General features: G+C 51.2%; 1 protein-coding gene across 5 annotated transcripts in view; it reads right to left on the minus strand.

Moving 5' to 3' along the window:
• Window positions 1–5,235: 5,235 nt before the first annotated feature.
• RSPH14 (radial spoke head 14 homolog) overlaps window positions 5,236–17,347 on the minus strand; it is an 85,848-nt gene continuing 73,736 nt past the window's right edge. For 4 of the 5 annotated variants that reach the window (XM_002743615.5, XM_035254511.2, XM_078336040.1 and 1 more), the window contains exons 6-8: window positions 12,074–12,302; window positions 10,076–10,212; window positions 5,236–8,339 (exon numbers count right to left, since the gene is read on the minus strand). In XM_002743615.5, the coding sequence (XP_002743661.1) occupies window positions 8,083–8,339; window positions 10,076–10,212; window positions 12,074–12,302 (623 nt within the window). In that variant the 3' untranslated portion in view covers window positions 5,236–8,082. Of the gene's footprint in view, window positions 8,340–8,399; window positions 8,633–10,075; window positions 10,213–12,073; window positions 12,303–17,347 lie in introns of those variants that run through there. The other variant, XM_035254553.3, reaches the window with a different exon arrangement.

A 17,347-nucleotide genomic window follows, 5' to 3' on the forward strand; every position in this document is an offset into this window, starting at 1 on the left:
GGAACACTTCTACACTGCTGGTAGGAATGTAAACTAGTACAACCACTATGAAAAACAGTGTGGAGATTCCTTATAGAACTAAAAATAGAACTACCATTTGATCCAGCAATCCCACTACTGAGTATCTATCCAGAGGAAAATCAGCCATTATACGAAAAAGGTACTTGCACATGCATGTTTATAGCAGCACAATTCGTAACTGCAAAAATGTATGACCAACTCAAATGCCCATCAATCAATGAGTGGATAAAGAAACTTTGGTACATATATACAATGGAATACTACTCAGCCATAAAAAGGAATGAATTAATGGCATTAATTCATTAATTAACAGGAACATGGATGAGACTGGATATTATTATTGTAAGTGAAGTAACTCAGGAATGGAAAGCCAAAATTGTATGTTCTCACTCATAATTGGGAGCCAAGCTATGAGGATGCAAAGGCATAAGAATGACACAGTGGACTTTGGTGACTCAGGGGGAAAGGGTGGGAAGGGGTTGAGGAATAAAAGACTATAAATTGAGGGTAGTGTACACTGTTCAGGCAATGGGTGCACCAAAATCTCACAAATCACCACGAAAGAACATACTCATGTAACCAAACACCACCTGTTCCCCCAAGAACCTATGGAAATTAAAAAATTAAAAATAAATTTAAAACACAAATTAAATGTAACAGTTTAATTGAGCAAAGAACAATTCATGAATCGGGCAGCCTCCTGAGCCAGAATAGGCTGAGAGACTCCAGTACAACCACATGGTGGAAGAAGACTTACTGACAGAAAAAAGAAAGTGGCATATGAAAAACAAAAGTGAGATAAAGAAATTTCCAGGTTGTGTACAGCCTAGCATTTGCCTTATTTGAACATGGTTTGAACAACTGGTCCCCCTTAATTGGCCAAAATTCAGTGATTGGCATAAGAGTAGGTTACAGTCTGTTTACACCTCCATTTAGGTTATAGTTCATTATGTACAGAGAAACTTTTAGGACAACCTTAAAATATGTAAGGAGGCAACTTTAAGTTAAACTTTATTTAACTGCTGTTTGGGATGGCATTTGTGCCTTTGGACTGTGGGGTTGAATGACCAGCTGCTTTTTCCAGACTGGCTCCCAGACCTCTTAGGTCTCAGAAGCATTAATGGGCATTTGAAGATAGAGGCAAGGGTGTGGTGCTCAGAACTTCTCAGTCCCAGCATAGGCCATCCATGTTCCTGGCCCTTCCCTTGTAACAGGGGCTCCTCTGTCCCTGGCCGATGAGTCCCCTCATTTCTGCTTCCTCCTCAGCCTCTGCTGAGGGGTGGGAACCCAGAAGACACTGGCACGGAAGCTGCCCAGCGGGATGACATCAGAAGACATCACAGTGCACACTGCTGGAAGCCTGCTCTGACTGAAAACGGTCCTCCTGTCATCCAGGAGGGAACTAGTCCCAGGAGCTGACCATGGTGCTAAGCCAGGTGAGTGGGCCCCAAGGGACAAGCCAGCACGTGCTGCATGGACATCTGGGTGATGTTCAAGCCCCTCAGTTAGGTGTTTCCCCTAGTTTGGCCTAGAGAAGTGAATGGCAACCCTCTCATGATTCCTAGGCTCTCCTGGACAGCACCAAAAGTGTGCCTTCGAGGGCCCCAGGACAGCCTTACTGTGGGTCAAGCAGTGAAACTGAGAGTTGTCTCAAGAAGACACTCCCCAAGAGGTTCCCAAAGAGAATGGTATCTATTTTCATGATGCAAAGGGAAGGCTTCTTCTGTCCTCCAAAGTGCAGTGATTGGAGCATGGAGGGGACATGCTCAGAGGATCAGTGACCATCTGCCCTAGACCTATAGGGACAGAGAAGGGTGATCAGTTACTGCAGCATCCCAGAAAGGGCCATGGTCTTGTACCACCACCTCCACCAGCCAGTCGAGGGGATCTGGGCATGCTGAGGTCAGTTCTTTCATATTAGGAGCAAGCCCACGGGTCTTCACACGACCCATGGAGGCTGAGATGTCAGTCCCTACAAAGGCTTCCCTCCTGTGCCATGGCCTGCCCACCTCCTGACCTTTGCCTATTCCCTCTGTTCTAGATGCAGGCAAGGAGACCAAGAGCTGCATCTGGATGACCTGGGATATGTTCTATGGGCTGGAGACAGGAGGGCCCCAAAGTGGCCCTAGCAAAGGCAACTGAGGAGGTGGAGCATGTTGACATGTTGCAAGGTGCATGGGTGCTGGCCCTCGAAGAGGCAGCTGAGAAAGTAGAGGCTGCTGAGAAAACGCAAGGTACAGACTGGGGCAACACGTCAGAGGACCCCTAGTGGAGGAGAGTTGTGAGCATCTGCAGGATCAACCTGATCATGCTCAAGGTCCTTGGCCTCATCTACTTTGCCTGAAGCAGCTAGGCTGGGGCTGTCCAGGAGGAGGCAGAGCTGCTGCTTCTCCAGACTCCCTCATCATGAACAGGGACAAAGCGTTTCCTACTGGGAGACCCACGGGCCTAGGGCCAAGGATTACATTAATAAAAGTGCTCCCTTGGTATCATGCATCAAGGGCTACCAGCCACAGTGCACACATGCCATGCGGCAGGGCAGAGCAAAGTCCATTCGCCATTACAGAAAGTATGCAAATGAGAACATCTGTTCCTTTACAAAATGAGTCATTTTCTCCAAATGGCTCCAATGCATAAACACTTTCACTTTAAATTTAATTTTGGCTTTTCATCTCTATATATATTTAGAATTTTTGCTTGTGTTTACTTCACTCTCACCAATTCTTTCATGTACCCAACTTTCATTGCTCAGTTCTCTCTTTATTTTCCAAGATATGGCCCTGCTGGCCAAGATGCCAAGTTGTGAAGCCCCACCCAACCCCTGCAGGGAAAGCTCACCTATAGGTGCTGCCCAGCACTGATGACCACACAGGCCACAGGTGCCAGGAATGGAAGCTTTGGCCCCTGCCTGAACCTCAGTGGGACTGAGGCAGGCTCTGCCTTAACAGGACAGGCCTCCCACCACTCAATTCTGTTTAGCTTCTGCTGTGCATCCCTTGAGGACAGGTTAAGAGGAAACTCCCTCCAGGCCAGCTCTCCCCAGTCACACTCACAGCCTGCCGGGCATTGGGAATTGGGCCCATAGGTTAGATCCAGTTGAGCTATTAGACAAAGGCCACTCCTGAGCCGTGTTTCCATAGGGGTTCCCTAAACCTCTTCTTCACCTTTCTTCTTCCCAGTCCAAAATAAATGATTTGTGTCTTTAGGAAAACTTCCAGGTTGCTTGAAGTTATTTCATCATGAGAATCACACTCTGAATGTATATTCACATGATCTGCCCTCATCCTTTCTCTAATCCTTCAGCTGACATTTTTGAGTGACTAATATGTGCCAGCCACCATGCTGAGCTCCAAACGACCTTGAACAAAGCACATGGGAACTTCTCGCCAGAGTATATGGTATATGGTGGAAAACAAGCAATCACAGCAATAGCCAGCATTTCACGTGTACTGCTATCTTCAGGCCCAGGGTAAGTGCATTAACGTATTCAAGCCACAGAACCACCCTTGTGGAGGATAAGAATTAGACATATTTCTCAGAGTTGTAGACTGAAACTTGGCAAGGGAATCTAGCAAACAGGAGGGACACAAGGCCTACAGCAGCCCTGTCTGACACTCAGTTCACACACTGGCCCATCATGCAGTGTGTGCACTGCAAGAGTGCCCAGCAGAAAGCTCCATCTAGCCTCAAAGTCAGGCAAAGGGAGGATCAGTTGGCTAGATAACAGAAGGGAAATATGTGAAAAGACATGAGGCAAGAGTACAAGGCATGTTTGAGGATGCTGAGATATGGCATGTGCATGGAGAACAGTGGAATAGAGACAGCTGGAGGCCTGACCAGCAGGCCTTGTATGCTTTGGGGACCTATGTCCCTGGAAGCATAGGCAAGGAAGTGATAGGATCAGATTTGCTTCCTGCTGCTGGGAAGATAAAAGTAAGACAGGAACATCCACTAGGACACTGTTAGAGCAAAGCAGGCAAGTTGGTGGCAGAGAGGCAAAGAGATGGAGACCTCTGGAGGGAGGGGCCAGGGGTGACTCTCTGGCTGGAGCAGGTGAATGAAGGGGGAACCAATTCCAGAGATAGGATGCATTGGAGAAAGTGCACATATGGGAAAAAGACAAACTCATTTCCAACATGTAGAGTTTGAGCTGCATGAAGATGTTTATTGCCATCTTGACAATCTTAAGTCTTCTAATCCATGAACATGGGATGTCTTTCCATATATTTAAGTCTTTAACATTTTTCAACACTGTTTTATTTTCAGTTCACAAATCTTGCACTCCTTTTGCTAAATTTATTCCTGAGTATTTTATTCTTGATGTAATTGTAAATGAAACTGTTTTCTCAATTTTGTTTTTGGATGGTTTATGGCTAGTATATGTATTTTTAATAAAATTTTTTAATATTATACATTGATACAATTAATATACATTTTTGTACATTGATCCTGCAACCATGTGGAGCTCATTCATTAGTTCTAATCATTTTTAAGGGTACTTCCTTGGGAGTTTTCTTAAACAAAATCAGGTAACTAATTAATTTTTGTATACTGATCTTATATCCTGCACCATGTTGAACTCATTCATTAGTTATAATAATTTTTAAGTATACTTCCTTAGGAGTTTTCTTATACAAAATTATGTAATTAATTTTGTATATTGATCTTGTATCCTGCAACCATGTTGAACTTGTTCATTAGTTCTAATCATTTTTAAGTGTACTTCCTTGGGAGTTTTCTTATACAAAATCATGTAATTTGTGAATAGAGAGAGTTTGTCCTTATTTCTTTCCAAACTGCATGCTCTTAATTTTTTTTTCCTAACTGCCTAACTAGAACCTCCAGGACAATGCTGAATAGAGGTGTCTTGTTTTTGATATTGGGGGAGAGTAATCAGGTTTTGCTATGAATATAATGTCAGCTGAATTTTTGCAGGTGTTCTTTATCATGTTGAGGAAACTACCCTCTGTTCCTAGTTTACTGAGAGTTTGTTTTTCATCATGAATGGGTGTTAAACTTTGTGAAATGCTTTTTTTTTTTTTTTGCCTCTATTAAGATGACTAGGTGAATTTTGTCCTTTATTCTATTTATATGTTATATTATGTTGATTGATTTTCATATACTAAACCAACCTTGCATTCCTGGGGTAAATCCTGGTTGGTCATGCTTTTTAATGAATGCTTTTTCTTTATTGCTGGATTTGTTTTACTAATATTTTGTTGTGTTTTTGTCTCTATAATCATAACAAACATTGGTCTGCAGTTTTCTTTTCTTGTGATATCTTTGAGTGGTTTTTGTTTGGCGGGAGTGCAGGGGTATGACCTCAGGTCACTAAAGTCTTGACCTCCCACGCTCAGGTGATTCTCCTGCCTCAGCCTCCCAAGTAGCTGGGACTACAGGTACGTACCTCTACACCAGGCTAATTTTTGTATTTTTTGTCGAGATGCTGGGATGACAGGCATGAGCCACCATGCCCAGTTGATATCTTTGGTTTTGGTATCAGGGTGATATTACAATCATAGAATGAATTGGGAGATATTCCCTCTTCTATTTTTTGTAACAGTTTGTGAAAGATTGGTATTAATTTTTGCCGGGAGACATTTAAGGTAGATGTTAAGTTGGACATAAGAATCCAGAACTCAGGAGAGAGGCTGTGGCTGGAGACCCAGATCTGAGGGAGATCAGGGAGAGAGAGTAGGCCTAGATCAGAAGAAAACCTGGTAGATGTAAGGCCGGTTGCCTCGCCAGGAGTTCGGACACGCCCATCCCTCTCCCCGCCTGAAAATTATGTCACCAGAATACGCCCATCATCTAGCTCTGCCTTGGAAATCCCCTCTGCACTCAGCACTAGGCTCTGCACTCGGCACCTAGCCCACTAACCGGAAATCCCACCTACCTACCAATAGCAGCTTGCCCCGTCCATGTCCTGTTTCTCCACAGCCAATCGAACGCCTTCACTCCCTATAAAACCCACGCCTGAGAGGAGTCGGGTGTGACTTCTCTGGCCTCTTTGCCTGGGACCACAGAACCTCGCCCGGGAGCCGAATAAATTGGCATCTAATTGTTCTCATGCAGGCCTCAATTTCTTCATTTTAAACTCAGCAATAAACCTCACAAGATAATAACCCTTACAGTAGAGAAGGCTCAAAGCCAGGCAGATGAGATTGTGCAGGGTAAGTGGGAGAAGAGAGGGCCTAGAACAGAGGCATAAGAAGCATCAGCCCCACTAGCCATGTAAAGAAGGTTCTACAGAGGAGACCAAGAGCACAGGATCTTGCGGCAGGGATTTTGGTGATCTTAGCCAGAGCCTGTGGTGGGGTAGAGCCAGCCTGCTGTGTGTTAAGGCAGGACTGGGACCTGAGGAAATGGAGCCTCTCAGGCCTCTGTTTTCTGAAGGAGAAAAGGTTTCCTTTTAGGGGGCCTTTTTTAAAGTTTTAGTTTGAGACAGAATCTCACTCTGTCACCCAGGCTGGAGCGCAGTGGCATGATCTCAGCTCACTGCAACCTCTGCCTCCTGGGTTCAAGTGATTCTCATGCCTCATTCTCCCAAGTAGCTGGGAACACAGGCATGCACCACCATGTCCAGCTAATTTTTGTATTTTTAGTAGAGATGGGGTTTTGTCATGTTGGCCAGGCTGGTCTTGAACTCCTGGCCTCGAGTGATCTGCCTGCCTCCGCCTCCCAAAGTGCTGGGATTACAGGAATGAGCCACTGCACCCAGCCCTCTTAGGGGTGCCTTTTTTGAGAATGGGAATGAACCTGAAACCCCAGCTGGGCCCAGCTGCCCATCGCTTCCACAATAAGAGGCCCTACTTGGATTCATCCTGTGATTCCAGGGACAATAAACTTCTCTGTATTTCTTCTGGGAAAGTGAGGGCCCCTGGGGCATACTGAAAGGACTACAAGAAGGGGCTCCCTTTGAGATTCTGGTTTTGCTGAAAGGTTTATTCTGGGAGGAATGGGCACCTCACAGGAAATATGACTGTCAAGGGGTGATATGAATGAGGGAAACCTTCTTCGAGACAGGGAGCCTCAGAAAGCTCCTGGGGAAAGAGTAAGGCTCCAGTTCAGCCCCAGAAAAAAAGAGACCAGACCCAAAGCTGAGTTTTGCTCCAGCAGCTCCTTCAACAGAGGCCAGGACAGGCTGCTTCTCTCCACAAACAAGGAGAACCATTGCCTCACCAGACCATGCATAGAGGAGTAGGGGGAGATTAAGGAGCTTCTCCTGGTCATTCCCCAACCTCAGTCATGTGCCCCAGAGCCCCTGCAGCTGGGCTTCTCCCTCCTCCTCCTCTCAACCCACCTTTCTGTCCTTGCCTAAGCCCCCAGCCTCCTTGTCACCTTCACTGCAGGGAAGAGCACAGATGAAGGCATAGGCAGAAGGCTCACCAGAGGGCTGCCCTGAGGGCCACATACACTCAAGGGAGAGGGGATTTGGGTGGCATGGGCTTCAGGCCAGCCCGGAGGCTGCTTGGGTGACTTCCTTGCTTTGGAGAAGAATGCAGCTGTTTGGGGTAAGATCTTAACAAGAAAACCAGAAACTACCCGTCTTGAACGCTCATCCCTGGGGGAGCCTCTTATGACTGAGTCACCCTTTCCAAGAAGAACCTGCATCGGGTTTCTCCTATCACCTTCCTTCCCATCACCCAGGGTAGGAAAAGGGAAGACCTGGCTGAGCAGGGCCACACCCAGCCACATCCCAGGGGTCAGTCACTCCATCTTCTGAAACCTGGGTGGTGGCTGGTGCATCTGGGTTCCCTCCTTCCCCCAGCCTTGTCCCTGCCCCCAGCCTTGTCCCTGGAGGGCTCAGCCCTGCTCTCTACCTTCTCAGGGGGACTCTCAGCCCCAACAGAGAGCACAACTCCAAGGCCACCTCCCACCCATCCCCAGCACTGAGTTCAGCCTGTGCCACCCAGGACCCAGTGCTTCTGGGCCTGGCATTTCTCCTTTGGCAAGAGAGCAAGAGAAGATGTGACTGTACTCCAGGAACAGGAAGTGCCATTTGGATACCAGATAAAGAAACTGAGCGCATTTATTCACACACAGAGGTGGATGAGGGGCTCAGGGTTTGAACTCGATGACACTGACAGCAATCCGGGCCGCCCGCTGTAACGCTTCGGCTATGTGAGGCTTTTCGTGAGGCTCCACTTCCATGGCACGGAAGGTGGGCACGTGCGCCTGCAGGACCTTGCGGCCCTCAGGAGCCTCTGCCAGCATGGTGAGGGCCTTGGTGGCGTTCAGGCGTGCTACGGTCATGGGGGAGTGCAGCAGCTCCAGAAGCGGGCCGATGGCTTCTGCCTCCAGGGCTGCATACTTCCCTGCAGAACACCAACACGGGGCTTTCCTAACAGCCCAACGGGCCCTCTTCTCACCCCGTCTCACCCTATCCCTCTCCTGACCCTCCTCTTTGTGCAGTCTCAAGGGATTTATGCCTGGTTTATGCCCCACAAACATGCTCTCACCCTCAGGGCTCTTGCACCCTCGCTGAGTCCAGCCTGGGCCTGGCCCCTTAATCTCCTGCCTTTCCAGCCCCAACTGGCTCCTCTCCATCCACCCGTGTTCCTGCCCAGGAGTTTAAAAGCAGCCTGGGCAACATAATGAGATTTCATCTCTGCAAAAATTTTTAAATTAGCCAGATGTGGTGACAGGTGCCTATAGTCTCAGCTACTCAGGAGGTTGAGGTGGGAAGATCATTAGAGCCTGGGAGTTTGAGGCTACAGTGATCATGACATTGCACTCCAGCCTGAGTGACACAATGAGACTCTGGCTCTTAAAAAAAGGAAACCCAATAGTTCATTTATGTTGCCAATATTTCGTATACACCTACTCTGCATAAAACACACATGGTTCCCTGGAGATGCCCTCCACAACCCTTCACTGGCCCTTCCTGCTGTCCTTGCCGGCCCTACCCTCCTGCAGTGCCCAGCAGACTCTCCCCTTTGCTGGTGGAACCTCTCAGCCTGGGCCCTGCCAACTCCCATTGTCCTTGGGGTTGATCCCAAGTCCTTCCCTGAGGAGGCCTGTCCCCTGTGTGTGCCCCACCCATGCTGAACTTCTCCTCCACATCCTTCATCACTGCCTCCCAGGGCCTGGCACATGGCAGGGGCTCCGGGACCCTCAGCTGGAGTGCCAGCTTGGGAATAAATGGCCTTGTTCCCCTGGGTCCCAGCATCTTGTGTCTTGAGCCCCGTGGCCCTCCAAGCACTCCTGCAGGAAGGCTGGACCAAGAAGGACACTGGCTGAGGCTGCCCCAAAATAAACATGCAGGGGGAGTCCCCACAACCATGCAGTCAGCATCCTGACTACACCAGTAAAAGAAGGGACTGCAGACTCCAAGAAGGCCCCAACCTCTCCCCATCTGCATACTTCAAGCAGCATTAGGGTCAGGTGTGGGAGGCTGATTGAAAACCCAAGCCCAGATGGTCCTCCATGGAACTCAAAGGAAGCACAGGGCCCCAAGCTGGTGGGTGTGTGGGGGCCAGAAGGTAAGTCAGACACTTTCAGGGGTCCTGGGAGTGCCATGCCCCAGACTGCCAGGTGTGGAAACAGTCCAGGGTTCTTCCTTTAGCCCAGGGTTGGGTGACTCAGAGGAAAGCCTGACTGGCTGGGAGTCCCTCGGGGAGATAATTCTGTATTTGCCCCTTCCCCCAGTTTAAGAAAAATAATTATGATGAATAAACACCATAGAGTCAAAGCCTCCAGATTTGCTTAGACCTCAGGATGACAAAGTCATGGATGGCAAACTAATCAACCCCCGCAATCACAGCTCAGGAGGGGCCTGGGTAGGAGGTGGGAATTCCAGGCCCAGGGAACAGACTGGTGTGAAGGCACAGAGGTCCGACTGTGAGTGACCGATTAGGGGCCACTGTGCTGGGAGAAGAGGGAGGGCTAAGCCTTGGACCGGACCTTGAAAGGACATCAGTGATAGGCCAAGGGGAGAGTTTTTTGCAGTGTAGGGCTTGGGGGACAATACCCAGCCCCCAAGCACAGAAAGTTCATCATGGCTGCTAGCCTGCTGGGGTCCCCCTCCCTGCGGCACCCACCACCACCTCACCTTCAGTGATCACCAAGGCGAACATCAAGGCCCCAGCAGCATTAGACCTCACATGCTCCACCGGGTCTTTCAGTAGATGTACCAGGATGGGGATGACGTCAAACTGACATACCTGTTTCTTGCCCACACGAGATATGCTGGAGCAGAGAGGGAACAGAGAGGGGCTCTTCTCTGAAGGGAGAAGAGGGGCTCGGCCCAGGAGTGCCCCAGGGAGACACAAAAGAATTGTGTTGGGAGTACGCCAGGTGGTCATGGTGGGGATGCTGGGGTGCAGAGGAGCACTGGTATGAACACGGCGTGCTGCCAGCGAAGGCCAGGGGGTAACAGGGCCTCATTCTGAGCCAGCACACAGAAAAGAAACAGGGCATGTTCTCCGTGGCCCCAAAATGGGGAACAGCAAGACCCAGGGGTGTCAACCACAGGGAGACTCATGTTGACTCCGCCTAAGAGCCAGAGCTGCCAGTGATGGGCCAAGCTGCCCCTGACAGCAGTGGCTGCTGGGCACTAGGCAACTGCAGCTGAGGACTCAGACCAGGTGACCTTTAGGCCACTTACTCTGGATTAAATGCAGTGGTAGAAATAAGGGTGATGGATTCCCCAAAACTTTCCTGTGAGAGGGTCAATTCTGTCCTCTAAAGAGGAAGGGCTCTCTGGGCCAGGAAACTGTTCACAAACCCTGCAGGAGTTTCACAGTGCAAAGACCCATGTCACTTAGTTTAATCAACCTTTCCCAAATGTAGCCACCAAAGAACACTCATTTTTATAGAGCTCTTAATGACCTCAAAGACACAGGTGTTCCCTGGGAACAGAGATTGGGAAATGGGGTTGGCCAGCCACTAGCTGTGAAATTGGGAGGCTGTGGAGCTTTCGGGACAGTGGGCCTCAACCCTGAGGCCCATGATCAAAGATGCAGAGTCCTGGGCCCCACATGCAGGGATTCCCCAATTCATTCACACAGCGAGACACTGAGCCAAGCTGGGTTTCTCCAGCTCAGTACTCTTTCGGGCCAGACAATTCTCAACTGGGGGCCAAAGCTCCCGCACTGCAAACCCTGGGTCTAGAGCAGCAAACAGAGGAAAGCCCTGTCCTCAGGAGCTCCCCTCAGGGATGACACACAAAGTAACAGCAGGGATGGTGGTCACAGTGGACACAGAAGGACGGGAATGGTGGGGAGGTTACAGTTTCAGACAGAGAGCTCTCTCCTGGAAAGCCACTCTCTTGGTTCCACGGAAAGGGGACCTCTGAGCAGACCTAAGAATGATGGGACTGGGACGGGGCCCGGGAATCTGCATTTTCACAGACCTCCTGAGGGTCCAAGTCGGGGCCACACTTGCAGAAATACTGGCCTGGGCCTCTCCTGAGACTCTCAGAAGGAAGAGTAGCCAGGACTTAGGGAAGGCAAGAGGCCTCCATTAAAGAGACATAGCCACAGCTAAGGCGGGGACTCTGGCGGTCAGGGACCAGCCCATCCTCATGAAGAGCGGCCCAGTGTGGGAACACAGACTGCACCTGCCCCTACAGCTTTGAGGTTTTGTGTTCAGTTTACAGGCCAGGAGGTTGACAATGATCCTGTGTAACCTGGGGTGAGAGACAAGACCCTGCCTCCATTCCCTCACCTGTGAAGGGAGACATTGACTCCCTGGAGGGTTGCCTAAATGTGAGGTTTGCAGACAACGCCTGGCACGCAGGAGCCACTCAGTGACCACTGGGTGTCATGATCATTATCAGTGCTTCTCCTGTGCTGGCCTTCCTCATGGGGAGGGAGTGCCCAATCATCTGGCTTTGTCTAGGCTGAGAGGTTTCCTGGGATACAGGACCCTCCCAGGTCAACAGGATGGTGGTCACCCTAGGGAGGAAGGTCAGCCTCCCTCCCAGCTCCCTCCTGCCCCCAGCCACAAGCAGGCAAGGGGAAGCAGGCCCAGGGTGGCCGCCGTTGAGCTCCCAGCTCCAGTGCTTTCTCCCAACTTTGGCAGAAACCCGACCTAGGCCAGGCCTCACCTGACATTAAGGAGTGCACGGGCAGCCTTGCTTCGGATGTTCTCATTGGTGCTGATGAGCTTCTGCTTCAGGATGGGCACCACGTTGCTGTTCAGGGCCTCGGTGGCATCTTCCCACAGGCAGAGGACCAGAGTGTCTAGGATGAGCTCCTGGAACTCCTCCTCCACTTCCCCCTGCAGCTTCCATACCAGCGGGGAGATCAGACCTTTGCTGATGATCTCTTCAGCCCCTACAGGACAGGAAAAGATGCTGAGGGCAGGCCAGCCACCCACCCACCCATGCCAGTTGGCCTGCAGGGCTCAGGGAGGGTCTTGCAGAGCCAGTGAGTGGGTTTGACAAAAGGACTTGCAAGTGCCACACACACACACACACACACACACACACACCGCCTGGCCAGGAGCCAGGTGGCTACAGTGACAGCCACATCAGGGCCTGAGGGTGGAGGCACAGACAATCCAGGAAGGGTCAGTCTTTGGTCGCCGGTGTTTCAGGGGGCATCCCCCATGGCAGGCACACAGTGGCCCGAGAGGCAGCAGCCACCCCTCAGAGAGTGGGCAGCTCACTCCTGCGGTCCAAGCAAACCAGGAGACCTCCACTCTTCCCTACCGCTGCCAAGCACCCCCTTCCCAATACACCAAAATATTTCAAAGCCGTGGAGACCCCACACTGGTCTGACCAGACCTTGAGAAGAGCTTGAGTTCGACTCTGAGACGAACACCTAGAGTATAGGCCAGTGTCTCACACACCAAAAGGAGCTGTGCCCCAACTAAAGGTGATGGGAAGCCAGAGGCTCTGGCCAAGGGGTCTTGAAGGGACCTGGGGCTCTGGGAAGGGGGCTCCACATGTCACAGCTGGGGTGCAGGTACTGGAAGAAGCACAGTAAGGCAAGACTCCCCCATAAACAAGCCCCACCTGACTCCTCCTAGCTCCCTTCCCTCCTGAGAAATGTCAGCAAGTGGCTGCCTAGAGAACCCAGAATCCAGACACAAGTGGCATCCCAAGGAGCCCAGGACAGTGGGCAGAACAGCCCTCCTGAGTCACTGAGATAAGGAGCACAGAGAATGTGTGCAGAGTACCCTTCCCTACAGCACACGGCTGCCCTCACCACTGCCCTGCAGCCGGGCCTCTCTCCAGACTCCCTGCAGCCCACTGCCCACTGCAAAGCCCTCTACAGGCCCTAGGGAGGTGGCCACCAGCAGACACCTCATTCTTTCACCCTCCCCAGCTAAACCCTCCAATTTACATTTACTCTAGAGAGAGAAATAAACAGGTTAATTAGCCTAAAGGTCTCCAAGTGCCAATTAGTACCAGGGACTTCCTCTGTGAAGACATCACCCCAGCCTTCTTCCCTCACTCCCTGAGGACATCAAATGGCAGGTGCCCAGGGTGATGGGGTAGAGAGGCAGAGCAGGGTGCTGAGTGGTTCTTACTGCCCCCCATGTCTCATAATATCCAGCGGCTCCCAGTGACCCATCCCCCAGGTCCCCTGGTGGCTCCCAGTGCCCCTTGCCAGCTTCTCACTGGGGTGTCAGATGGAGCAGCTAGCTCTGCCTCATTTGTTCCCTGGGCTCCGATTCCCCAGGAAAAGCGGGTTCCTGTTACTTCTAGTGTATTGGGCTTTTTTATTTAATACACACAGATTTCAATAAAAGCCTAGGTCTTATTCTAAACATATCCTTTCCAAGCTGTGTGACCTTGGATGAGTTACTCAACCTCTCTGAGCCTAGTTTGCTTATCACTTAAATGAGCCTACCTGGCAGGGGGTTATGGATGAAAATGTGTTCCACGTGCCATGGTTTCCTCATCCATGTAAGGGTCTGTCCCTGTGTGCCCAGAACATGTGGGCCTAGGATGGCAAGAATCTCCTGAATTTCACCAACTCTGAGTCCCAGCTACAAGCAAGGGCCTGCAGGGGGCTGAGGGGTGGAATACAAGACCAATGCTGCACAGTCCAAGCCCTGCAGAGCCCGTCAGTGCAGAGCCCCCAGGACACCTCTCCTAGGGGTCGGATCCTCTCTCTCGCTCAGCTCCCTGCTTTGCCCAGGCCACATACCTGGCCTTCTGCTCCCACTCTGCTTCCCCCTCAGGTTCTGCCCATGGTCTCCCTACCCATTCCTGGCTATGGATCCAACTCAGTGGTGACCTAGACGGCCCTCTTCCAGCTCACAGCAGGAAGGTGACAATTTGACCTATGAATTTTGCTGGCAGATGGATGGTCAAGGTTCTGGGATGGGGACACCTGAGCAAAGACCCGGGGGTGAGGAAGCTGTTAGTTTTCAAATCAGGGCTAGACTGTGGCCTCATTTGCAACTATCTGAGCTTCCCAGGAAATCCCTAGGACAGGTGTCGCTGCTGGAGCGCTGCCTGAGTGGGGAGCACAGCTGGGGAAGGGATAGAAAGTTGAGGTCAGAAAAGTCAATATTCAAGGTGATCACCTCCATTGCCCACCTCTCCCTGATGAGGAAAGTGAGGGCCGGAGAGGCAACTTGAATACCCAAGGTTACACAGCAGAGTGGCAAAGCCAAGCAGGGCCCTCAGCTCCTTGGGTTTTCTCAGTCATTTGTCTTGGACTTCTGCTCCTAGAAATGCTCAGCACGGGGCCTGGGGTTCGTTTTGAGACAGAGGGAGATTAAAAATAAAACGCGTGCCGGGTGTGCCTTTCTGCTCGTTCACTTTGCTTCTTTTCAGCTAAAAGAAGAGTCTCGGGCCTGGCTATTTATAACTAACCCAGATCTGCAATGGTTTGCTCAAATGGGGGTAGGGCATGCAGACCCCAGGGAACAATCTGGGAAACCCACCCAATTGGGTGGCAGCCTGAGAGTCCACTGGGGGTGGGGGTAGTTGTGGGGGTGGTAGAACAGGTGGGGCACAGAGAACCAGCCAGGATGGGGTGGCACCAGAGCAGGCCAGGCTCTGGGCCATCCATGGTTTAGAGACAAGCAACACATGCCCACCCCACCCCCGGGACGTGGGAAAACTAGTGGAAGAGTCAGCTGGGGACAGGTCATTATAGAACAGGTTGATGTGTGTAGACCAGGAATTCCAAGGTTCTAGGGGCTCTGGAGGTGCACAAAGAGAGGCCCCAGGGAAGCTGGGTCTCATGGAGGTGGAGGAGAGTCCAGAATAGCAGGGGAACAAAGGTGTGTGTTTGGGCTGGCCTGGCTGGGCAACCCAATCTGGCCTGGCTGATATGTAGGGGTTCAGTGGTTGATGAGCCAAAGAGATCTATTGCAATTAAAGGGTCACAAATGCCCATGGCATGGAACCCCAGTGGTGGGGGTTGGGTCATTTTCTTTGTGGCAGGCAGTGGGTGCTGGCACTGATACCATGTTGAGGGGCCAATCCTCAGCTGGGCTTGCTGGGTTGGGGAAGTGCTGAGTGGGCTGTCACCATTGCCCCCTTCCTCTGGCTACTGCAAAGCCCCAGCTATTGTCTCCCAGTCAATGAGGGCTCAGGGCAGTATCAGCGCCCATGTTCTGGTCACAGCCACACCCTTCCTTTCCTGGCAGGGGACTGCACATCCACATATGGCATCTGGGGCCCGCCTTGCCGCAGGTGACCCACCTGTCCAGCTTTAGCCTTGCATGTCCCTGTGCCCTGAACTTATGGCCCACTGATGCCCACTGGGCCTGCCTTTGCTCCAAGGGGTGCTTCTCTGTTCTCAGCTTTCTCGGCTTCCCAGTAGCTGGGAGCATGATTAACAGCTTCTTCCTTCACCACCTGCTCTCTTCCCGTGGCTCTGGTGCTCTCCATTCTGTGGGTTCCTGATCACCTCTCCAACTGCTCCTCCATCTTTTTGGTAAGCACCACCTCTTCCTCCAGTGGTCCCTGCCCTCTCCCCTTCTCTTATCTCCCTGGGCCCTGATAATGCCCCACCACTGTCTCCCAACATGCTCTTGGTCTCCCTACCATCTCACAGCCACAGCAGATCCTACACTGAACTTGGCCTCACAGACTGACTTCTGTGCTCACTCCCATTTCCTCTGGACTAACTGATGTTTTTGTTATTTGATTATAGGACAACTCACATTGTCTGTGGGAGCATGCCTACTGTAAATAGAAAACAAAAACTTCTCTTCCTTCTCAAATTTAAAATACTAACGTTAAAACTCTCTAATGGTTCTTAGGCCAACATTCCCAATCTACTCTCCCTAGCTGGCATCTGTGCATGGGCACTGGCCCCAGCCACACTGGTCTTCTCTGGGTTTTTTTTTTTGAGACAGAGTCTCGCTCTGTCGCCAGGCTGGAGTGCAGTGGCGCAATCTCGGCTCACTGCAACCTCTGCCTCCTGAGTTCAAGCAGTTATTCAGCCTCAGTCTCCCAAGTAGCTGGGACCACAGGCACGTGTCACCATGCCCGGCTATTTTTTGTATTTTTAGTAGAGATGGGGTTTCACCATATTGGCCAGGATGGTCTCGATCTCTTGACCTCGTGATCCGCCCACTTCGGTCTCCCAAAGTGCTGGGATTACAGGCATGAGCCACTGCACCCGGTCCTTCTCTGGGTTCTTCCTGGCCTCACGCTTCTTCACGTCCTGCACCCTCCCTGCCTTGGAACTCACTTCTCTCCCACCCTATGTCACTGGCCATTTCCACTCCTACTATGGCCTCATTCCAAGCATCTCTTCCTTTGGGAAGCTGGCCCAATGCCCAATGCTCCCCCACTCCACATGCCCCCAGAGACCCAGTGGGTCTCCTCAGATAGCCTCACATGACTGTAATGGCCAATCCTTGTTTCCCTTCTGCCCCTGCGCTACAGGCAGAGGGTCTGCCAGAAAAGGGCCAGTCTGAATCCTAGAACTGTGTCTACAACTATACCCTGGTGAAGGAGGCTATCTGTGACTGCTGTGTGAATACGATACTGGTTTGATGCCAGGTGAGATGCCCCTCTCTTACTTTGAGGTGGTCACCAGGGTCAAGTCAGGGAGGTGGCAGCCAGCCCCAGTGGACCCCTCCACAGGCTAGCCATTATGCCTGGACCACTGGAAAGGGCCATCCCACCCTTGCATGTGGGCTTACCTCTGCAAACAACTCAGCTCTGACCCCCTGACTCTGCAGTGGAAACAGGCTAATGTGCGTTTCCTATGTACATTAACCCTCAGAATCACCCTCTGACTGTAGTCTGTTACATCCCCTTTTGACAGAAGAGGAAACGGAGGCTCAGCCAGGTAGCACAGCTGCTGGTCTCTGTGTGGTCCTCCTGGGAAGATGTCCAGCCTGACACAGCCTGGTGATGTGGAGGGCAAGCACAAAGAGTAGCCCCTAAGCCATTGGC

The sequence above is a fragment of the Callithrix jacchus genome, chromosome 1, assembly GCF_049354715.1.
Source record: "Callithrix jacchus isolate 240 chromosome 1, calJac240_pri, whole genome shotgun sequence".
Classification (NCBI taxonomy): Eukaryota; Metazoa; Chordata; class Mammalia; order Primates; family Cebidae; genus Callithrix; species Callithrix jacchus.